Source organism: Hemitrygon akajei, chromosome 23, assembly GCF_048418815.1.
Source record: "Hemitrygon akajei chromosome 23, sHemAka1.3, whole genome shotgun sequence".
In the NCBI taxonomy this organism is placed as follows: Eukaryota; Metazoa; Chordata; class Chondrichthyes; order Myliobatiformes; family Dasyatidae; genus Hemitrygon; species Hemitrygon akajei.
In genome coordinates, this window is record NC_133146.1 from 9,373,861 (window position 1) to 9,398,408 (window position 24,548).

A 24,548-nucleotide genomic window follows, 5' to 3' on the forward strand; every position below is an offset into this window, starting at 1 on the left:
CGTTGAGACAAAAAAAGACGCAAAAGGGTGCGTGCCATTCCGAACCGATGGTTTTCATGCGAAAAACAAGCCGCACGCCCGTCTCCTCCTTGTGCAAACGCGAGAGTCCCCGTTGGCAGGCTCATGACGCCAGGCTCCGGAACCGGCCCGAGTGACGGGTCTGCAGCCAATGGCGAGTTGGTAAAGTTTTAAATCGGGACGCGAAGTGGGGAGGTGGGCCAATGAGGCAGGCGGAGGGGGGCGGGACTCGGGGCGGCGAAGACTCGGCGGTGAGTGTTGGAAGTCTCCCTGGGAGCCGGGGGAGGGGGCAGAGGGCTGGGGCGAGAGATGGAGAAGGCGGCGGCAGCCACAAGAAAGGAGATGGACAAGGTCCTGGTCAGACTGATCGTTTTGCTGCCTCAGATCTTCCTGGTCAGACTGGCGGGGGTGCAAGCCCAGGTAAGCGGAAACAAAGCGCTGGCCTTTTAAATGTGTTTCCATTTAAAACACAAAACCCCTCATCTGCTCCGTCTTCAATAGGTTCCGCTATATTGTAGCCTCCTCAGGCCTCGGGTTCACCTGAATTTGTTACATTTCCATCTCCCCCACCCCTCGCAATGCGTCAATCGATATTTGTTGCAAAATTATGTTTTATTGAAATGCACTTTGAATTTCCTTTAGTACTTTCGGTTTGGGTAAAGCACACATTTTCCAGCAAAATGTATCAATGTTTGTACCAATATTTCACTGCTCTTCTTTCAATATGTTGCTCTTTAAGTTTGCAGCGGTATGGGTTTTGTCCTTGATGGTGAGTTGTGGGGGGTTAATTTGTAACATTCCCAAATCAGAAGGTTTTGGTTTTTTAGGCTTTGCTGAGCGTTCTGGGGTGCCAGACAATCCAGTGACATGGCATTGGGGTGCTCAGTGTGTTTGGGGTTGATGGGGTAAAGGTGGGGAGGGGGGGGGGTAGTGTTCATCTTTTGCAGGAGATGCTAATTCGCTTGATGTCTGTTCTAGTAAATCAGGTGATTTTAAAGAACAGGGAAGTTCACCTGATGCTGCCCAACTTCACATCAATTGGCCGCTCACCTCACTTGTGTTTTTATGAATTTGCTGCGTGCAAAATGGCTGCTGCGTTATTACATTCACTCTCAGTATGCTAAGTATTTTTGCGATGGGAGTAATTGAATTGCTCGGGTTGATATTGGTGTTTGGTCTGATTTTGTGTGGGTGATTATTTGGTGAAATACAGGCCATTGTTTTCTAACCAATGTTGAGCGCAGTGTGGTAATAATTGATCTGTCAGTTTTTGCAGCAGGAATCAGGTTGGGGATAACTAGTTATAGTCTATTTAAATTAAACACATTGTCATTATTTAGGAGTATAATTAATATGCATGTACTAGATGGGGGAGGGTTAAAATAATTTGTATTTCTTGCCTTGTGGCTGAAATGGCAGACATAAGCCAAAGATACTTCATGAAGTTTGTATACCTAAAGATTAATTGTGATACAGATTCCGGAATGTTGTCTCCCTGGCTTTGATGTAATTTGGTCAAGTGTACTCAGATGTTCCTCAAATATAGGAGTTTGCATTTTCAGGACAATGAGTTAAATTTTCTTAGCAAAGTTCCGTCTCCTTGTGTATCTTTTGTTACTTTATACCTGAAACCTAGTGAGTTTTTCCTTTGTATACTTGAGGTTCAACAAAGTTACTGATGTTTTTGTCCTCACCAGAAGTTTTAACTGATTCTCTCAAACAGTATGGTGAAAAGAAGGGGAAACTAGAGTGGGCTGTTCTACTGTAAGTGCCAGCTTGTGGAATTGTCCGATTGGCAGCCTGTCATATTGTTATTTTCTTTCAATAAGCAAATTATTGAAAGTTTGAGCAGCCGGAAAATAAACCAATTACAAATTTATTTCAGGTAATAGCATTTTAGTATGTGGTTTTTGAGTAATTAGATACAGTAGTAAATTGGTTTATCATCTCATGCAGTGAGTTACAGTAAAAAAAACATTGCTTTGCATGCCGTCCATAAAGGTAACTTCATTACACCAAAACTGCTAGAGGAACTCGGCCAGTCGGAGAGCACCTGTGGAGGGGAAGTAAACAGTCGACGTTTTGGGACGAGACCCTTCATCAGGACTGTTCATTCCCCTCCATAGATGGTGCATACCTTGCTGGGCTCCTCCAGCATTTTGTGTGTGCTGCTCAAGATGTCCAGGTATCATGTGTTTGTGATTTCGATACAACTGTGCATTGAAGTATGACGAGGGAAAAGAAAGTTGGCATCCAGAATGAAGCAGTACAGTTACAGAGAAAGTGCAGGGCAGACAATAAGGTTCAAGGTTGTAGTGAGGTGGACTGTGAGGTCAGGGGTTTCATCTTATCCATATTCAGCAGCTGTCCTTCAGCTTGGCGGAATCTGCTTTCAAGCATTTGTGTTTTATGTCCAGTGGTGGGTGGGGAGGGGAGGAGAAGGGAATATGTGTGGGGTCTTTGATTATGCTGGCTGCTTTACCGAGGCAGAGTCCGTGGGGGGGGAGAGGCAGGCTTCTGTGAGCTGTGCCCACAGCTCTGTAGTTCCCTGCACCCGCTATACCAAGCTGTGACATACCTGCATAGGGCGCTTTCTGTGCTGCATCATGGGAAGTTGGTGAGGGTCAGAGGGGGCACACTGTCTTGAATTAGAGATTCCAGCATGCTTTTTTTGGCGAGCAAACACAAGGAAATCTGCAGATGCTGGAAATTCAGACAACACACACAAAATGCTGGTGGAACACAGCAGGCCAGGCAGCATCTATAGGGAGAAGCGCTGTCGACGTTTTGGGCCGAGACCCTTCATCGGCCTGAAACAGTGCTTCTGTGTTCCACCAGCATTTTGTGTGTGTTGTTTATGCTCTTTTGGCTATAACATTTGACCAGTATAGGCTGTTGGTGATATTCACTCCTAATAACTTGACATTCAACTCTCAATCTCTGATGTAGACTGGAATGTGTTCCCTAACCTCTTTCTCAAAGCAAGTGACAAGTTCTCCTTTATGTTGATGTTCAGGGAAAGGTTATATGGGATGTGAGGTGTATGATGCGGTTCCCAATGTTCTTCCCCACCAGAGGTTCCTTTGAATCATGTCTAAGGTGGAACATATGTAGGACATAGAACATTACGTTACAGGCCCTTTGGCCCATGATGTTGTGCTGACCTTTTAATCTACTCTGAGATCAGTCTAATCCAGGGGTTCCCAACCTGTCGTCCGCAGACCCCTAGGCATTAAAAAAAAAAGGTTGGGGACCCCTGATCTAGCCCTTCCCTCCTCCGTAACCCTGCGTTTTTCTCTCATGTGGTTGATTGTTGTGAAAAGTCAACAACTTCATTTTTGTTGTTGTGGAGCTGCCAGGTTTGTTGGTGAATTACTAGTTGGACAGGGTGCGGGGATGCTGTTCCATCTAGCGGTTTCTATGTTCCAGCATGTGGAGAAGTAATTATTAGCTAGTAAAGCATTGGGGAGTTCCAGGTAATCACACAGAACAAAATAAGCTGTTTGAGAACGTGTTCCATTAATATCAGCCAATGGGACAAACCAATTTTCCTCCTGTCCTTGATCTGTGATTCTGTTGGACTACAGAGGATCATATTGTATTAAAGAAGAAATGAGTTGGGGTAGTGTTTCTGGTTAAAGTGGAGATTAATGTAAATATGTGGAGGGATACGAGTCTGACTGAGGTAGAATCTGTTGGATAAAAATAAGAGATAATCAAAGGGCAAACAGACAGTTGTGTAAGTTGTATACAGATCACAGCATTGCAGACTTTGGGGGGTTATTAAGTAGAAAAGCAAAGACTTTTATAATTAGGAACTAGGGGATCATCGTGGGTGACTTTAATTGACATGAAGATTAGTGCAATAATATGGAGAAAGATTTCTGGAGTGTATAGGGAGTGATTGTTTAGGTTAATGCATCAAGAAGCCGACTGTAGATCACACTATACAATACTGGGGTGGTGCAAGAAAGTCACGATTTAGCAATTGTGTATGGCCCCTTGCAGGGAATGACCATCATATCACAGAATCATTAAGCTGGAGTGTGCCAGGATGTGTTCTGAGTCTAGGGTCCTAAAGGAAACTGTACTGGTCTAATGTGAGAGTTGGCTCAAGAGTGTTGGGGGATGTTTCTTGTGCTATTGATAATAGATTGGCAAAGGCAAACATATTAGACGTGGCATGGTACCGTAGCAGTTCGCACAATGCTTTACAGCACCAGCAAACAGCGATTCCTGCTGCTGTCGGTAAGGAGTTTATGTTCTCCCCTCGACCACGTGGGTGTCCTCCAGGTGCTCCTGTTCCCTCCCACCTTCCAAAGACGTGGGTTAGTACGTTGTGGGCACGATCTGTTAACGCCAGAAGCATGGTGACGCTTGCGGGCTGCCCCCCCCCCCCCCGCCCCTTCAGACTATGTTGGTCATTGACGCAAATGGTACATTTCACTGTATGTTTCGAAGCACACGTGACAAATAAAGCTACTTATCTAAGGAGCACATAGTCTAATCTTGAACAATTACTTGTTTTTTTTCCTTGTGACGATACTAAAGGCTAAACAGATTAAGAAATACGTGGATAAAGCAGGAACAGAACAGTGAATATGGACGATCAGTTGTCCCACTGAATGGTTGAGCGCATACTGGGACTTTGTTGGTCATTGACACAAACAACACATTCCACTGTACGATTTGAAGTTCACGTGACAAATAAAACTAACCTTTAAACTACCACAGCCATCTGGGATAGACAATTCCAAAGATCCACAACTCTCTGAGGGAAGAAATATCATTTCATCTCCATGTTAAATGGCTGAAACTACGTCCCTGGTCCCAGGTTCTTTGCCGTGGAGTTGGGCAAGCCAATGTTCATTTTGTAAGTTTTAACAAAATATCCCCTTCACCTAATTCCATCATCTCATTTGCTTCTCGTGTGGCAAACCCCCCACCCCTGGTTTGGCTGCCAAAGGAAGTGATTGAAGCAGGAATGTGAACTTGGACAGGTATACAGATGGGAAAAGTTCAGGGGGGATAATGGGCCATTTAGAGCCAGTGTCTTAGCTGGCATGGACCAGTTAGGCTGAAGCACCTGTTCCTGTACTGTGTGACTCAGACTCATTGTTGCACCTCCTCAAAGGTACATCCTTCCCTGGGTAAGAAGATCAAAACTGTCCAGGGGCAGTTTTAACAAGGTCCCTATAAATGCATTAAGATTTTACTGCTGATATCAAAACCTCTTGTAATAATGGGTAGTGTATATTAAGATATAGAAACTGAATTGGGCCATTTGCCCCATTGGGTCTGCTCCACCATTTGATCAAGGTCAATTTATTCCCCTCCCCATCCCCATTTTTTTGCCTTCTCCCTATAACTTTTGATGCCTTTACTAATTAGAACCTATCAACCAGTGCTTAAACATACCCAGTGACTTCGATCCACAGCCATTTATGGCAATGAATTCCACAGATTCACCATCCCCTGGCTAAAGAAACTCCACCTCATCTTTGCTCTAAAGGGATGTCCTTGTGTTCTGAGGCTGTGCCCCCTAGTCCAAGATGTCTCCATTATAGGAAACATCTTCCCATGCTCACCCTATCTAGGCCTTTCAATACTCTGTTGGTTTCAATGAGATCCCCCTTCGTTCTTCTAAACTCGAGCGAATGCAAGCCCAGAGCCGTGAAATGTTGCTCAGGTTCAGGACTAGATACACACTGGCCTAGCTACAGATGATTGCAAAGAAGGAATTAAATTGATTTTTAACACCATAAGACACACGAGCAGAGTTAGGCCATTCGGTCCATCGAGTCTGCTCCGCCATTAGGCCGATTTATTATTCTCTTCCTCAATGACTTCCACAGCTTAGCTACTCTCTAGCTAAAGAAATTCCCCCTCACCTCTGTTCTAAAGGGACATCCTTGTATTCTGAGTCTGCACCCTCTTGTCCTGGACTCTCCATGTCCACCCTATCTAGGCCTTTTAATATTTGGTGAGTTTCAATGAGATTCTACCCTTGCTCACACTCTCATTCTAAACTTCAGCTCAGGTTCAGCTTCAGCTACAGGCTCAGAACCTTCAAATGCTCTTCTATTTGTGCAGCTGGAAGTTGTGTACGAAGCACACCATGATCAGTACCTAATATTCCCATTAATAAATACTCTTGCAAAAGAGAGAGGTCACAAAAGAAAAGGAAGTTATCTTCCATCTGCCATGTTCTCACCCTAGTTATCACGCACTCAACTTGTTATCATCCCCTTTGATCCTCGTTGCATCCTTTCTATACGGATGGTCCACCTGGTTTAGCATTGACAGCCAAACTGGAAATAAGGTAGCTGATTCCTTAGCCAGATCTTTGATATAGATTGTGAAGAGCTGACACCCAAGCACTCTCCTCACAGTACCCCACTTTTGACAGCCTACGAGCTCTCTCCTCACAGTACCCCACTATTGACAGCCTACAAGCTCTCTCCTCACAGTACCCCACTATTGATAGCCTACGAGCTCTCTCCTCACAGTACCCCACTATTGACAGCCTACAAGCTCTCTCCTCACAGTACCCCACTATTGACAGCCTACAAGCTCTCTCCTCACAGTACCCCACTATTGACAGCCTACAAGCTCTCTCCTCACAGTACCCCACTATTGACAGCCTACGAGCTCTCTCCTCACAGTACCCCACTATTGACAGCTTACAAGCTCTGTCCTCACAGTACCCCACTATTGACAGCTTACAAGCTCTCTCCTCACAGTACCCCACTATTGACAGCTTACAAGCTCTCTCCTCACAGTACCCCACTATTGACAGCTTACAAGCTCTCTCCTCACAGTACCCCACTATTGACAGCTTACAAGCTCTCTCCTCACAGTACCCCACTATTGACAGCTTACAAGCTCTCTCCTCACAGTACCCCACTATTGACAGCCTACAAGCTCTCTCCTCACAGTACCCCACTATTGACAGCTTACAAGCTCTCTCCTCACAGTACCCCACTATTGACAGCCTACAAGCTCTCTCCTCACAGTACCCCACTATTGACAGCCTACAAGCTCTCTCCTCACAGTACCCCACTATTGACAGCCTATGAGCCCAAGAAGGAGGTGCTCTGATTTCTATCCAGTTTGATAGATAGATAGATAGATAGATAGATAGATACTTTATTCATCCCCATGGGGAAATTCAACTTTTTTTCCAATGTCCCATACACTTGTTGTAGCAAAACTAATTACATACAATACTTAACTCAGTAAAAAATATGATATACATCTAAATCACTATCTCAAAAAGCATTAATAATAGCTTTTAAAAAGTTCTTAAGTCCTGGCGGTAGAATTGTAAAGCCTAATGGCATTTGGGTGAAGGATACAAGATCAGTGGTACTGTATTCATTTTGTATCATGAATTTGGTGTCTCACCAAGAGCTGAAATGCTATTTATTGTTCAAAGTAAATTTATTATTACCAATACTACACTGGAGATTCATTTTCGTGCAGACGTTCACAATAGAACAAAGAAATACAATAGAGTCAATGATAAATTACACATATTTAGACTGACAAGCAGTCAATGTGCAGAAGAAGACAAAATGTGTAAATAAAAATAAACTATGGTAAATAAATAATATGGTCATTATTGTATCTTAGATAAATCTGGTATCCAGTTTGTCCAAGCCCCCCAAAACAACACTGACTTGAACACCCAGTTAGAATTATTCCTGCCGACTTTGCGTGAAATTTGTTTTGCAGCAGCAGTACAATGCAAAGACATAAAAATTACTATAAATTACAAGGTAAGTGAATAGTGCAAGTGAGTAGTGTTCTGGAGTAATTTGGTGGAGGAAGCTGATTCTGGATTGTTGAGTGTGGGTAATCAAATTAATATTCTGGAAATGGTGTTTCTGGGGGAGATGCAGATTTTTCTTTCTCTTTCAGGGTGAAATATTAAACATTCTGTACCACAGTGTGATGGGGAAGTTGCATGACTCAAGACGGTCTGTATTTGTAAGATCAAGTGGACTTAATAGCATTAAGCCCTTTACTCCTACTGGGGCATAGTGTGGTAACAGCAGCTCAGCAGAGCCCTCTGTCCATCTTCGAAGAACCTTCCTCTCCCAGGGATGAGGTCTTCTGGAGCTTCTGTTGGTGTTTCTGTAGCTCTGGGCTTTTACTGGATGGGTTTGCTCCTCCTCTTCTAGCTGGCCTTGTGAATATCCTTGGTGGGGTTGGACATAGCTCGGAGAAGTAGGGAAGTAGGCCCTTCCCTTCCTGACTCATCCATGCTGACCAAATTGTCTCAGAACATTGCATAGCGATGTGGAGAGCTGCTTCATTTAGAGAGAAAAGAATATGGTGGGTAATTTTTGATATGAAGGATCACTTTGCACTTAACTTAGGATGAGAAACATTTTAAATTAGGATAATATGTTACAAGTTACTTTATTGAAAAAACCAGGCAAGCAGTATAATAGCGAAACAGTGGTTCTATAGATTTCTGAATGCTTAGTTTTCTAAGCTATGTCCAGTTGATGTTGCACATACAGACTGTTCTTGAGTTAAGCATCTTCCTCGTCATACTGTGGTATGGAGTTTTTTAAACCTCAAATGTATTAAGTGGGATTCCATTCTTTTGCTGAAAATCTTCAGTCAGTAAACACATATTCCCAGGCTCTTGGGAGTATTTCAAACGGATTACTTTGCAGATGAGAAAAAATAATGACTTAAGTTGATATTATATATGAGAGGGATGAAGAGGGACTATACAATTAAGTATGTGTTTTGCTGCTTTGAAAAATGAGGAGAAATCTCATTGGAATATTCAGTTGCTGAGCGATGAGAATCAGACAGCGATGGGAATGGAATAATTTCTGCTGCTTGAGCAACTCGATTAAAATAGATGATTTGGGAAACTTTGTAATGGGTGGGGTTTTTGACATAATATGCTGTAATGGAAACTGCATCCATAATCTTTGAAGATAGGAAAGGGAATGATCAACAGATGTGGGGAAAGGGGAGTGAACTGGAATTGTGTGGGCCTGGTTCAAATCTGGGGTTGAATGACCTTCAATATTCTGTATAGATCTTCTGAGCTATTGTGTTACATGTGACCATAAGGCAAAGGAGAAGAATTAGGCCATTTGGCCATCGAGTCTGCTCTGCCATTTCGTCTTGGATGACTTATTATCCCTCTCAATCTTATTATCCTGCCTTTTCCCCATAACCTTTGACCCTCTTCTAATCAAGAGCCTATCAACCTACAGCAAAAATATACTCAATGACTTGACGGCCACAACAGTCTGTGATAATAGATTCTACAGATTCACCTCCCTCTGGCAAAAGAAATTCCTCCTCATCTCTGCTGTCAAGGAACGCCCTTGTGTTCTGAGACTGTGCCCTCTGGTCTTACACTCCCCCACTATAGGAAATATCCTCTCAACGTCCATCATAAACTCAAAGTCTGCAGATGCTGGAAGTCCAAACCAACACACACAAAACGCTGGACGAACTCAGCAATTCAGGCAGCATCTGTAGTAAAGAATAAACAGTTGACGTTTTGGGCCAAGACCCTTCTCCACGTTCATGCTATCTAGGCCAGGGGTTCCAGCCTGGTGTCCACGGACCCCTCACTTAATGACAGGGGTCCATAGCATAAAGGTCAGGAATACTTAATCTAGTCTTTCAGTATTCGATAGGGTTTAAGTTTAATTGTTTTTCAACCATGCACGTGTATACAGCTGAACAAAACATCAATCCTCCAGGACTAAAGTGTTGCAAAGCTCAGTACGTGCAGTCACATGGAACAATTATGGTTACGGTCCAGCAGATACAGTCACCAAATAACATTAGCACAGTTCCCTGAGTGGCATGGCATAAGTTTGATCGCCCTCGTTCTCCTGTACCCAACACTGTGGATGCTGACCATCTGAGCTGTAACACTGGACTGGAAGGACTCAGTAGGTCTGGCAGTATCGGTGGAATGAGGAAATCCACCTCATTTGATTGCAAACGCAGGAATCCAGATACAGGATCTCAACCTGAACTTCACCAATCCCTTTGCTTCCACAGGCGCTGCTTGACAGGCTGAGTTTATCTTGGAGGACTGGCTTTGTTTTTGAAGCTGTTAGTGTTTCATGTGGATAAAATGGTATTTAGAACAAAGCAAGTTGCACTGAAGATGAAACACAATTATGTAAGCAAACAAGGCAGTGGATTCGCATGAAGAATCCTCGCACCAACAATTATTTGGAAGAGCAATCCAATTTAAGAAGGACACGATGGGCAGATTCTTCATGCAAATGACGGTGGGTGTTTTGAAAGAATATCCAGAATAGTGGTTGAGCTGGGTACATTAGCAACATTTAAAGGCTGTCTTTAATGAATGAGGCAGCCACCTTAGTAACATTTAAAAGCCATGTAGATAAGAACGAGGATGGGAGAGGTTTAAAAGGGCTAAAGGCCAGGCACAGGCAGATGGGACGAGCTCATTCGGCAATACAGTCAGCATGGATGAGGTGGGCCGTAAAGCATGTAACCATGTTTGTTTGACTCTGACTCTAAATTTCGTGGAGCCTCGTTAGGAGGGGAAATACAGATCAAATCACACAATGCATTGAGGTAGAATAAGGTATAACAATACAGAATAAAGTGTAAAAGTTACCAAAAAGTATAGTGCACATAAAGAATAAATACCATCATAATGCGGTAGGTTGTGAGGCTAAGACTCGATCTTATTGTACAAGAGGTCAACATTCAAGAGTCTGATAACAGCAGGATAGAAACTGTCTTTGAGCCTGGTGGTACATGCTTTAAGACCTTTGTATCTGTGTCTGACCAGAGAGGGGAGAAGGAGTGGATGGGGTCTTTGACTATGCTCGCTGCTCTGCCAGGGAGCATGGGCAGAGTCTGTGGAGGGGAGGCTGATTTCTGCGATGTGCTGAACTCTGTTCACAACTCGCTGCAGTTTCTTGAAGTCCGATGCTGTAGGTACTTCGTCCAGTGTAGCGCTAGAGACAGCCAGGAGAATCCATTTTCACCCTACGATCTGTACTTTTGGCCAGTTACGGCCATGGGAGTGATATAATCAGCTGAGGCATGCCATCACCAGCGAAGGATCAAATCTGCAAAGAGGCTTCTTCTGAAATCATCCAAATGAGCCTCGAAGGAAGAGTGCCGATGTACACCCCGTTGAGAAGGGAATTAGATTCAGTAGTAATGGGCTCCACCAACTTCATTTACAGCAATAGGAACTGAAATAGGAGCATAAACACAAGATTCTGCAGATGCCGAAATTCTAGAGCAACGAACGCAAAATGCTGGAGGAACTCAGCAGGTCAGGCAGCATCTATGGGGAAGAATAAACGGTCGACGTTTCAGGCCGAGGCCCTTCATCAGAACTCAGTAGAAGCTTCGTCCCTTCTCCACCATTCAGTACATTCAAGGTCAAACTCCCATCAGTGCCACTAGTCCTCCTCAAATAAGGAGACTGTTGGATTAGAATGTAAAATTGTTACTTCCCTTGCAGTTTAACCTTTACTGTGCTTGCTTGTACTTTTAGTAAATGTCTCCGCTCCTGTGCCAGCAGGCTCAGGAAGAGCTTCCTCCCTGAGGCTGTGACCCTGCTGAACCTCACATCACAGCACTAAGCAGTATTGCACCCATATTGGGCTGTCTCACTTTCTATTTGCAGTTATTTTGTAAATAATACTATTCTTTTGCACTTTTGGTTAGATGCTAATTGCATTTCATTGGCTTTGTATCTGTACTTGGCACAATAACAATAACGTTTAATCTAATCTAATACATTTCTATATATGGGTAATTCTTTAGTGAATTCTCCAGTAATTGTAGCTGTTTCTGTATTTTTCAAGAAGCTTCAGTGTTTCCTAGCAGTGTCACACTGTGTTGGCGCCAGGATGTGTGGCGACACTTGCGGGCTGCCCCCAGCACATCCTTGGGTTATGTTGGCTGTTAATGCAAACAACGCAGTTCACTGTACGTTTCAGTGTACATGTCATAAATAAATGAATCTAACCTGCCACTTGAATCTGGCTATTCTGTAGGTTAATTATTAACACTGGAATATTGTTACTTCGAGATTCTTTTTGTGTACGACGGCCACGATTTATTTGGTTTTCCTCATTTATTCATTCTCTGCTCCTGGAATACTCAATAATTACCAGGTGTAAGTAACAAGCTTTATGCCTCACTCTTGACTTCCGAACCCCTCACTCACCAAATCACTAGGGTCCAACAAGACAAGACACTGCACAGAGCTTCACGTGTGACCTCACAAGCACAACTGTGCAGTCAGAGTTAGTTGTGGCCATTGGTTTTAAGAGGCTAAGTTGGAAAAGTTAATGCAGAGTAGAACTTTTTATATGCTGACTTCATCCTAGTGAATTGTCAAAATGGTATGGTATGCCCACTCATCTGTTCACCACCCCTCACTGTCCTCGATCTGCCTATCACCTCTCTCTGGTTTCTGTTTATTCCACAGTCAACTGCCCTCTCCTATCAGGTTCCACCTCCTTCAGCCCTTTACCTCTTCCACTTAGCTTCTCGCACCACCCCTCCCCCACTTAGCACCACCTGGAATCGCCTATCAGATGCCAGCTTGTACGTACGCCTTCCCTTCCCTATACTTTACTGTAGCGATGGTTGTATAGATGACTGCTGAGTTCCTCCGGCATTTTGAGTGCATTCTTCTTGTTAGATCATTGTATCTCGCCTTCAATGTTTTGTATAAACAGTACTGTTCAGGTAGAAGAACTCCATTAGTTCGTCCAGTCATCCATTAAAGTTACTGGGTCTTATCTGATTCAAGAACTGGTTCTCTTTATGACAAAACTTTTTCAATCTGGGTTCTGCGCTAACCCAAAACTTCCCTGTCTATGCACCAAAAATTTGCTTAGATCTCAAAAGTTCAAAAAAATTCAAAAGTATGTTTATTTATTATCAAAGTACATATGTCACCATATGGAACCCTGAGATTCATTTTCCTGTGGGCAAACTCAATAAATCCATAGAATAATAACCATAACAGAATCAATGGAAATCAACACTAACTTTGGCATCCAACCAGTGTGTAAAAGATGACAAAATGTGCAAATTCTAACAGAAAGAAATAATAATGAATAAGCAGTGCATATCAAGATCACGACAACCTTAAAAGTGACCCCATAGTTTGTGGAAACATTTCACTGATGGGGCAAGTGAAGCTGAAATTGGTTCAAGAACTGATGGTTGAGGGGTAATAACTGTTCCTGAACCTGGTGGTGAGAGTCTTAAGGTTCCTGTACCAACTTACTGAAGGCAGACGTGAGAAGGAAGCATGTCCTGGCTGGTGGAGGGGTCCCTGATGATGGCTGCTGCTTTCCTGTGACAGTGTTTCATGTGGATGTGCTCAGTGATTGATAGAGCTTTACCCAGGATGAACTTGGCCATATCCACTACTTTTTGTAGGATTTTCTGTTCAAGGGCATTGGTGTTTCCATACCAGGCTGTGATCTCCACCACACATTAATGCACAGTAATTTTGTCAATGTTTTAGATGGCATAGCGATCTTCACAAACTCCGAAGGAAGTAGAGGCACTGGCATGCTTTCTCTGTAGTTGTATGTACATACTTGGCCCAGGAGGGCCCTCCAAAATAACAACACTGAGGAGTTTAAAGTCGCTGACCCTCTCCACCTCTGATGCGGACTGCCTCTTGGACCTCTGGTTTTCTTCTGGTCAATAATCAGCTCCCTGGTCTTGCTGACGTTGTGTAAGAGGTTGTTGTTATGACACCACTCAGCCAGATTTTCAGATTCCCTCCTGTGTGATGACTCATCACCACCTTTGGTTCGGTCTACAACAGTGGTGTCATCAGCAAGCTTGAATATGGCATCGGAGCTGTGCTTAGCCACACAGTCATTAGTGTAAAGTGATTAGAGCAGGGAGATAGGCACAGAGCCCTGTGCACCTGTGCTGAGAGAGATTGTGGAGGAGATGTTGCCAATCCAAACTGTTTGGGGTCTGTAAGTGAGGAAATATAAAATATCTCAAATGTATTCTTGCAGAGCAAATTATTTTTTAATGTACCTTGTTAACAGTGTATCAATTTGGCTTTTTTAAATACCAGAATTTCCTATTTCTTTGGACATCCATGTTGAAGGAATCCTGTGTTGATAAAAGATCTTGCAGTAGAAGAAAACTCTTCCTTCGAGTATCAGCCCGGTATTCAGTCTTCATTCTACTGGTGGACTGATACAATGCGGACTGTCTTTTCAGCTCATGCTGTTGCGACAATCCATGCAAGCTCACCAAACCTTTATTCCAATAATTCTGTTGCCCATCTGCAACACCGTACTCCATCTATTCTCTGACAAAGCTAGATTCCTTGGCTATGAAGTTTGCTCATAACCTTAGCTGCACATTCAGGTATTTGACTTATTTGCAAGACACAGCAGCGAGGTACTTAGCGTGATACTTCACAGCGTGAGCGATTGGAAGATCGAGTTTAATTCCCGCAGCTGTCTGTAAGGAGTTTGTACGTTCTTGGTCACAGTAAGATAGGGCCGTAAAGAAAACCTTTGGCACATTGGCCTTCATAATAGTTTTCATCACAGGAGTTGGGATGTCATACTGAAGTTGTATAGGACCGTAAGAGATAGATAGAAACAGAATTAGGCCGTTGACATTGGTGAGGTCTAATGTGGAGTATTGTGTGCAGTTCTGGTTACCTGTCTGCAGGAAATATGTCAATAAGATTGAAAGAGTGCATTATCGTATATTGGGTGGTTAATGTTCTTGACTGTTGTCTACTACCCAACCCATCTCTATTCAAAGTTGCTTGCAAAATTAAACTCTTTACCACCTTTTTCCAAGTCATTTAATGAAGATAATAAATTTCAGCTGTCCCAGGATCCCGCTATGGATCTTAACTAGAATTAGTTTCCAATCTTTAACTTTGTTATGATTTATTATTGTCTGAATGTAATTTACGCATCACCTCTCCATGTCATTATATCAGTGTCAGTCCATGAATTGAACTTTGATAAACTTCTATGAATGCACAGTGGCAAGAACTGTGACTGGTTGCATCAAGGCCTGGAATGGAAACACCGATGAATGGGAAACCCTACAGCCCGGTCCATTTCAGGAATAGCCCTCCCCACCACTGAGCACATCTACAAGGAGCACAGTGACAAGAATGCATTGCTGCGGTAGTGATTGAGGCTGATATATTGGAGACATTTAAGAGACTTTTGCACAGCACATAGATGAAAGGGAAATAGAGGGTTATGTGAGAGGGAAGAGTAAGATTGATTGTGGAGTTGGTTTATAGGTTGGCACAACATTGTGGGCAGAGGGGCTTGTGCTGTGCTGTACGGTTTTATGGTCTTATTACATAGTTCCTGTTGTGCATGTATTCTTGAAGTGTAACTGGACAACCCAGGGGCTTTGAATCACATGTTTAATGCTGTTAGATGCTTGCTAAAATAAAAACTGATGTTGGAAGTGACATGGGGAGGCTGCAGACTGAACTCCGGGAGTGTAATTTGAACAGAACACAATGTGTTCCTAACCAGCAATGCTGCTCCAACAAGATTGATTTAAAATGTTAACCCTAAACCCCCTTCCCCCATCTGCTGTCACCAAGGTACAAAATGTACCTTGTTTATAAATCTTCCTCCCTCTTTCCGTTCTCTGTCGCACAAAAAAAAGTTGATAAGGTTATTTCTCGACTCCTCTGACTCCTCCCAAGACTCTCCTCCCCCCTCTTGAATTTGCTGACTCTTGTAGTTGCACAGATGTCTGAACCTCAGCAGTGACAGGAACTGCCTCACTGCGAACAGCAAAACCTAGGGTTCCTGTCTAGTGATCAGCTGTAGGAACACGGGGCTAATGCATTTTGTTTACTTGTGTTTATTCACTGGCATCACACGGGTTTCACTCACCATCCGATACGATGGGCAACCAATATGCTGCCGTGTTCTTTTGACTGTAAAAGAACAAAGTCAGCACAGACACCTGATGCAGATAATGGATTCTTTTCATACAATACTTTTGAAGAATGCATCCTTCATTTCTTTGTAACATTCGAGATGATTATCAATACCTTAAAATTCTTTGACGATCCCAACTTGAAGTAGTGAAATTGTTTAATTTTCACACTGGCTGTTTGTGGCATTTCCAAGCCTGAATGCTTAAAACCACAGCGAACAGAACAATTCTAAATGGTGCTACTTCAATCACAGACAAGAGAAAATCTGCAGATACCGTAAATCCAAGCAACACACACAAAATGCTGGAGGGACTCGGCCTGACCTGCTGAGTTCCTCCAGCGTTTTATGTGTTAAATTCTGTTGCTGTTTATTTCTCACTGTCAGTGACGAAACTCAGTGCTTTTTGAGCGCAAACACATGCAAATGATGCTATTTTTAAAAACTGTTTGCTCTAAGCACAATGAGTGCCTAATGGCCACACAAGTTCAATTGAGACAGTTCAACAGCAGTCTCCTATCCTAACTAAGCAGCATATTGTCCCAAGTAAACAAAAGGGACCCTTGCTGTTTTCTAAATTAGTGTTTTGTTCTTTAAGAGGTGTCCCAGATAAGCGGCTGTTCCAATGGACCAATTAATCGGAATCCATTACAGTTATATTTATTGTGTTTTTATCATTGTGTTCTTTATCTTAGTGTTTTTTATATGGTGCATTGGATCTGAAGCAATAATTATTTCATTCACCTTTACACTTGCGTTCTGGAAATGATATTAAACAGCTTGAATCACAGGTTCAGCTGAGGTATGGTGCACACATGGAGCCAGTAGTCAGGTGGCTGGCTGGGTGATGTCCGGCAGTGGGAATGCCGTGCTGTCTGATCGAGGTGGAAAACGTTGGGAAGTGCAGCAGGCTGCTTGGTGCCACTGCTGCAATGCTGGGCGTGTAATTTGGTGCATGTCATGAGTTCAGAAGTGAGGAAAAGTCTGGAACCTATAATTAAAGAAGTGGTGATACAACATGTAGAAAATAACAGGATTGTATAGAGTCAACATGGATTTGTGAAAGAGAAATTGTGTTAGACAGAACTGTTAATTTTTTTTTGAAGTTGCTGCCGACAAAATCAGATTTATTATCACCGACTTTTATGGCGTGGGATTTGTTGTTTGGTGGCTGCAGTGCGGTCCAAAATTACAAAGTCCACCAGAGCTTATAGAAATAGCAGGATGGCACGGAGCCCTGGCGGATAGCACAACACTTTACTCCGCCAGTGATCAGCAATTGGAGTTTTAACTCCCGCTGCTGTCTGTAAGGAGCTTTTGTGTTCTCCTCGTGATGGTAGGGTTTCCTCACGTTCTAAAGACTTTGTAGGTTAAGGTTAGTAAATTGTGGCCATGCTCTGCTGGTACTAGAAAGGTGGCCCCGCTTTCGGCCTGATCTAGCATATCCTCGGACTGTGTTGGTTGTGGACGCAAAAGATGTGTTTCACTCTTAAACTTTGACAAATAAAGTGAATCTTTACTCTTTCGGTTACTCAGCCCCTCAAGGCTGCTTCAATATTCAGCAGTTCATTTTTCTCCAGGTCCCAGTGGCTCCTGTGCTAGTTCCCTAATCTACTGAAAATTTATCCACCTTCATTTGAAATACAGGTTTCCCCCGCTATCCGAAGGTAGAGCGTTCCTATGAAACCTTTTGTAAGCCGGAATGTCGTAAAGCGGAGAAGCAATTACCATTAATTTATATGGGAAAATTTTTGAGCGTTCCCAGACCCAGAAAATAACCTACCAAATCATGCCAAATAACAGATAAAACCTAAAGTAACACGAACATATAGTAAAAACAGGAATGATATGATAAATATACAGCCTATATAAAGTAGAAATATTGTATGTACAATGTCGTTTCACTTATCAAAATCGGGAAGACAGCGAGCCAAAATCTATCTGGAGAAAAAAAAATCGGCACGTACACGCCTACACACACACGCATATGTACGTACATGCCTACGCACGTACACGCATGCGCACACAACTGCCCGCACAAGGCTTCACAGTCATGGTAGTCTTTCTCGGGGCAGAGAATTCCAGAGGTCCATTGCTGTTTGCGAATAGAAAGTTCTTAGTCTTTCTGTGCTAAGTGACTGGCCCCCTCAGGAGTAGAAGAGGGAAAGCTAACTTAATCTTGGATAGAGCACCACGCAAAAATCATAAAATTAGAGCCCGATATTGGGAGATAATACATAATGGCATGGATATTTCCCCCAGTATCACCCGATTTGGAGAAGCTGAAAAAGCTGTCAAGGGTTGCTAACTCCACCATGCGTAGAAGCCTCCTCACCATAAAGGACGTCTTCAAAAGGTGTTGCCTTGAAAAGATACATCTATCACTAAGGATTCTCACCACATGTCCCCTTCTCATTACGAGAGGGAGGAGCTACAGGAGCCCGAAGAGAGACACACTCAGTGTTTCGGAGCAGCTTCTTACCCACCACCATGTTTTCTGAACAGACAGTGAGCCCATAAACAAACAAACACATCTTGCCCTCGCCCTTTATGTATTTCTTATTGTAATCAATAGTTTTTTGCATTTTACTGCTGAAGCAAAGCAGCAATGTTCATGATATATTAGTGATAATAAATCTGATTTTGATAATTTGTTATTGAATGGTAACCAGATAGTAGGGGTTAAATAGGTGATTTTTTTTTATTGAGAGCCAGAGATGTTCACAGGTTGTCTCAATGTTTGCATGAGATTACTTCCAGCTTTACAGAATGGCTGTACAGGCAGTGAGGAGGGTTAAGGATTCAAAATGGCACTGGTGATGTATGACAATGGTTTGCAGGCAGTTCATAAAATTCATGTTCTCAGTATTAGACCATAAGACACAGGATCAGATTTAGGCCATTCAGCCCATCGAGTCTGTTCCCCATTCCATCATAGCTGATTTATTATCCCTCTCAACCCCATTCTTCTGTCTACTCCCAAAGCCGCTCTTAGTCTGCTACTCTGAAAGTCTGCTCTTATTAATCAAGAACCTAACAAACTCCACTTTAGATATATCCAGTGATTTTACTTCCACAGCCATCTGTGACAAAGAATTCCACAGATTCCCCACCCTCTGGCTAAAGAACATTTTCCTCATCTCTTCTGAAAGGACGTCCTTCTATTCTGAGGCTGTGCCCTCAGGCACTAGACTTACCAACTGTAGGAAACATCCTCTGCATGTGCATCCTCTAGCCACTTCAATATTTGATATGTTTCAATGAGATACCCTCATTCTTCTAAATCCCAGGTCCAGAGGCATCAAACACTCCTTGTACATTAACCCATTCATACAGATCATTCTCATGGACCTCCTCTGGACCTTCACCAATGCCAGCACACCCTTTCTCAGATTCGAGGGCCAGAATTGCTCACAATACTCCAAATACAGTTTGGCTAATACCTTATAAAACCTCAGCATTACCTCCTTGCTTTTTATGTTCTAGTCCTCTCAAAAGGAATGCTAACATTGCATTTGCCTTCTCTGCTACTGACTGAACCTGCAAGTTAACCTTTAGGGAATCTTACCTAAGGACTCTTTAAGTCCTTTTGCTCCTCTGATTTCTGCGTTTGTCCCTGTTTTGGAAAATAGTACACACCTTTATTCCTTCTACCAAAGTGCATGCCCGTACCCTTTCTGACACTATTTCATCTGCCACTTCTTTTCCCATTTTCCTAATCCAGCCAAGTCCTTCTATAGACCCCCTGAAATTCCCTTCCCAGCGAGTATTGAAATGGCTCCCTGACCACAAGGACCTCACTGGTTAATAAAGGCAGCTCAATTCCATTATCTTAAGATTAATTATTGAAAAACATATTGGCTGTAGCTGCACTGTCTGCATCTCATTAGTAAATGTATACAGTTTACAGCTCAACCTTTCCAATCTGTTCATTTTCTGATGGACTAACTCAGAACTCCGTCTTCCCATATCCTTAGCCCCAGGAGGTGTAGAAGGTAAGAGGCATAGATATTGGACAGCCGGTGCCTTTTCCCCAGGGTGGGAATGGCTGGTATCAGATGGGATAAATGTAATGTGATTGGAGGTAGGAATTTTTTAAGAGTGGCAGGTGTATGGAATGCGCTGCCGTAGGTGGAGATAGAGGCAGATGCATTCCAAATGTTTAAGAGACTCTTAGGCATAAGAATGAAAATGTGCTTGTCTTTGTGGGAGGGAATGGTTTGATTGATCTTGAAGTGCGTAAAGAGTCAGCACAACATTATGGACAGAATGGCCTGTGATGTTCTATGTTCTAAGATTAAGGTTTGTTTTATTTGTCACATATACAGCAAAACATTGAAATATATAGTGAAATGCATTGGTGTGATGTCAATGACTAACACAGTCTGAATGGGTGCTGGGGGGAGGGGGGGCAGTCCACAAGTGTTGTCACACTTTCAACGCCAGTATAACATGCCCACAACTTACTAACCCTAACTCATACGTCCTTGGAATGTTGAAGGAACCCGGAGCACCCAGAAGAAACATATGAGGTCATAGGAAGAATTTACAAGGCTCTCACAGGGAACTGAACCTGGACCTACAGTTGGCATAATAAAACATTGCACTAACTGCTACGCCACTGTGCAGCCCTTAGAAATCTTCGTGCTTCTGTAAAGAAATAGTAAGGACAGAGGATGAAATGCCTTTAAATATCCCCATGCTCAGAGGTTATCTGCATCACTGACAATTAGGCACTAACCTGGCTTGTCTCATCAAGCCGATAACTCAAGGACTGACTGTAGTGAATTCTGTAATTAAAACTGCTTATGAGTCAGAGGGGTTCACCAGAGATCATTAACTTGCTCATAAATTTAATGCTGCTGCTCTTTCAATGTCACATTTTAAAAGAAAGAGATCACTTTGTATTTGGATAATTACTTCTATGGTTTTTTTTGGGACCTGGGTGTGACTAACATCGGCCAGGACTTGGCATCCAACCTGGAAGAAATGGACTCAGATGGCTTTCTATACACTGAAGTTAGAAAGTTGATCTGATAAAACAGTATGAGGAACGTCTGGCATCTCTTGGGCTATATTCCTTGAAGTTCAGGAGAATGAGGGGAATCTCATAGAAACAGTCCAAATGTCAAAAGGCCTGAACAGATTAGATATGGCAAAGTTTTTTCCCATGGTAGGGGAGTCTAGGACAAGAGGGCACGACTTCAGGATTGAAGGACGCCCATTTAGAACAGAGATGCGGAGAAATTACTTTAGTCAGAGGGTGGTAAATCTGTGGAATTTGTTGCCACAAGCAGCTGTGGAGGCCATATCATTGGGTGCTTTTAAGACAGATAGATAGGTTCTTGATTAGCCAGGGCATCAAAGGGTATGGGGAGAAGGCAGGGGAATGGGGGTGACTGGAAGAATTGGATCAGCCCATGATTGAGTGGCAGAGCAGACGATGGGCTGAATGGCCTACTTCTGCTCCTATATCTTATACTCTTATGGTCTTAAACATATACAAGGATTGGTGGGGTGGATACAGAGAGGTCACTTCCCCTTGGAGAGTTTAAATCTAGGGCACTGTATAAGGGACTGGGCACTGAGGCTCGAGGGAATTCTTGGCTCACGGTTCCTCAATGTGTAGCATTCTCTTGTCCAAAGACAGTAGGTATCAGCTTCAAGTTCTGTTTCCACCAGGACACTAGCTTGTTCTCCTTCCACCTCCCACACCTTATTCTGGCATCTTCCATCTTCCTTTCCTAGTGAAGGGTCTCTGCCTGAAATGTCAACTGTTTATTCTGCTCCATAAATGCTTCCTGACTTGCTGAGTTCCTCCAGCATTTTGTGAGTTGCAAATACATTTAAAGTAGATTTTTGGACACTGAACCCTTTGGTACCAAAATGTGCTCATCAGCACAACTAGAAGCTTTGGTACCATATGTGTGGAATTTGTGGATGACCCCATGTCTTTGCACATTCAAAGTCAAAATTATTATCAAAGTACATGTACTTGTGGCTTGTGCGAGTGAGGCTAGAAATAGGAAGATCGTAGAGTTTAACACGTGGCCAAGGAGTTGGTGTAGGAGAGAGGTCAAGATTTTTGGATCATTGGGCTCACTTCCAGGGAAGGTGGGAGATGTACAGAAGGGACGGTTTGCACCTGTACTGGAGGGGAACTATTATCCTAGCAGGAATATTTGTTAATGCTGCACGGTGGGTTTAAAGTAGAGTTGTAGGGGGATGGGAACCAGAGTGCCAGAACAGTTAGTGAAGTGGTTGTGGAGGCAGATGTTGGTAAGACCTCAGACAAAGTCAGAACTCAAAAGGTGTGACTAGTGTCCTGAGCTGTGTATATTTCAATGCCAGAAATATTGTAGGAAAGGTAGATGAGCTCAGGGCATGGATCAACACCTAGAATTATTATACTGTAACTGTTAATGGGACTTGGTTGCAGGAGGGGCAGGATTCCATTATTTTAGACATGACGGGGTGGGAGGGATTAGAGGAGGAGGGGTGGCGTTACTAGTCTGGCAAGTGTGGATTGGGGCAGGCTGTTTTCTGGCAAAGGAGTACTTGGTAAGTGGGAGGCCTTCAAAAGTGAAATTTTGAGGGTACAAAGCTTGTATGTGCCTGTCAGAATTAAAGGTAAAGATAAACAGATTTAGGAAATGTTGATTTTCAAGAGATATCAAGGCCCTGGTGCACAGCAAGTATAGACAGGTAGGAATAAATGAGGTGCTTCTAGAGTATAAGAACCGCAAGGCAATGCTTAAGAAAGGAATCAGGAGGGCTAAAAGAAGGCATGAGGTTGCCCTAGCAGACAAGGTAAGGTACAGGGATTCTAAGGGATTCTATAGATACGTTTAGAGCAAAAGGATTGCAAGGGACAAAATTGGTACTCTGGAAAATCGGAATTGTAATCCATATGTGAAGCCAAAAGAGATGTGGAGGTCTTAAATGGATTTTTTACAACTGAATATACTCACGAGACAGACACTGCATCTACAGAAATGGGGCAAAGCAGATGCAACTCCAGGGGCCCTCTACAGATTACAGAGGAGGAGGTGTTTGCTGTCCTGAGGCACATTTGGGTAGATAAATCTCCAGGGCCTGACAAGGTGTTCACTTGGACCCTGTGGGAGGCAGAAATTGACAGGGTCCTAGCAGAGGGACTTAAATCATCCTTGGTGACAGGTGAGGTATCAGAGGATTAGAGGAGAGCCAACATTGTTCCGCTGTTTAAGAAAGGCTGTAAAAATAAACTGGGGGATTACAGGCTGGTGAGTCCGACTCAGCAGTGGGAAAGTTTTTGGAAGGTATTCTGAGGGATCGGATGTGTAAGTATTTGGATAGACATGGACTGATTAAGGATAGTCAGCATGGGTTTGTGTGTGGTAGGTCATGACTAACCAGTCTTGTAGAGTTTTTTAAGGAAGTTACCAGGAAAGTGGATGTTGTCTACATGGACTTTAGCAAAGCATTTGACAAGGTCCCGCATAGGAGGTTAGTTAAGAAGGTTCAGTTGCTCAGCATTCAAAATGGGGTAGTAATTGGATTAGACATTGGCTTTGTAGAAGAAGCCAGAGAGTGGTAGTAGATGGTTGCCTCTCTGACTGGTGGTCTGTGACAAGTGGAGTGCTGCAGCGATTGGTGCTGGGTCTCTTGATGTTTGTCACCTGTATCATAGATCTGGATGATAATGTGGTTTGCTGGATCAGCAGATTTGTGAATGACACCAAGATTGGGGGTGTAGTGGACAGCGAGGAAGGCTAGCGTGGCTTAGAGTGGGATCTGGACCAGCTGGAAAAATGGGCTGAAAAATAACAGATGGAATTTAATGCAAACAAGAGTGAGGTTTTGCACTTCAGTTATACAAGTCAGGTCTCACACGGTGAACAGTAGGTTACTGAGGAGTGCAGTAAAACAAAGGGACCTGGGAATACAGGTCCATAATTCATTGAAAGGGGCATCACAGGTAGATAGGATTGCTTTTGGCAGATTAGCCTTCATAAATCTGAGTATTGAGTACAGATGATAGGATGTTATATCAGACAATGGTGATGGCTAATTTAGAGTATTGTGGGCAGTTTTGGTTGCCCACCTACAGGAAAGATGTAAATAAGGTTGAAAGTGTACAGAGAAAATTTACAAGGATGTTGCTGCCACTCGAGGACCTGAATGATGAGGAAAGATTGAATTAGGTTAGCACTTTATTCCTGGTACGTAGAAGATTAAGAAGAGATTTGATAGGGGTCTACAAAATTATGAAGGGTATAGTTAGGGTAAATGGAAGCAGGCTTTGCCCACTTGGGTTGTGTGGGACTACAACCAGGGGTCATGGGTTAAGGGTGAAAGGTAAAAAGTTTAAGGGGAGCATGAGGGGAAACTTCTTCACTCAAGACGGTCGTGAGGGTGGGGAACAGGTTGCTAACACAAATGGTGCATGTGAATTTGATTTCAACATTTAACAAGTTTAGTTCACAGATGGCAGGGAGATATGGAGGACTATGGTCCCGACGCAGGTTGATGAGTGGAGGCAGTTTAAATGGTTCGGCATGGACTAGGTGGGCC

The 24,548-nt window shown here is 43.2% G+C and overlaps 1 protein-coding gene across 1 annotated transcript in view; it reads left to right on the plus strand.

Moving 5' to 3' along the window:
• Nucleotides 1-262: 262 nt before the first annotated feature.
• wbp1la (WW domain binding protein 1-like a) overlaps nt 263-24,548 on the plus strand; it is a 119,994-nt gene continuing 95,708 nt past the window's right edge. Inside the window, exon 1 of the mRNA XM_073026919.1 lies at nt 263-438. Within this exon, the coding sequence (XP_072883020.1) occupies nt 328-438 (111 nt within the window). The 5' untranslated portion in view covers nt 263-327. The remainder of the gene's footprint in view (nt 439-24,548) is intronic.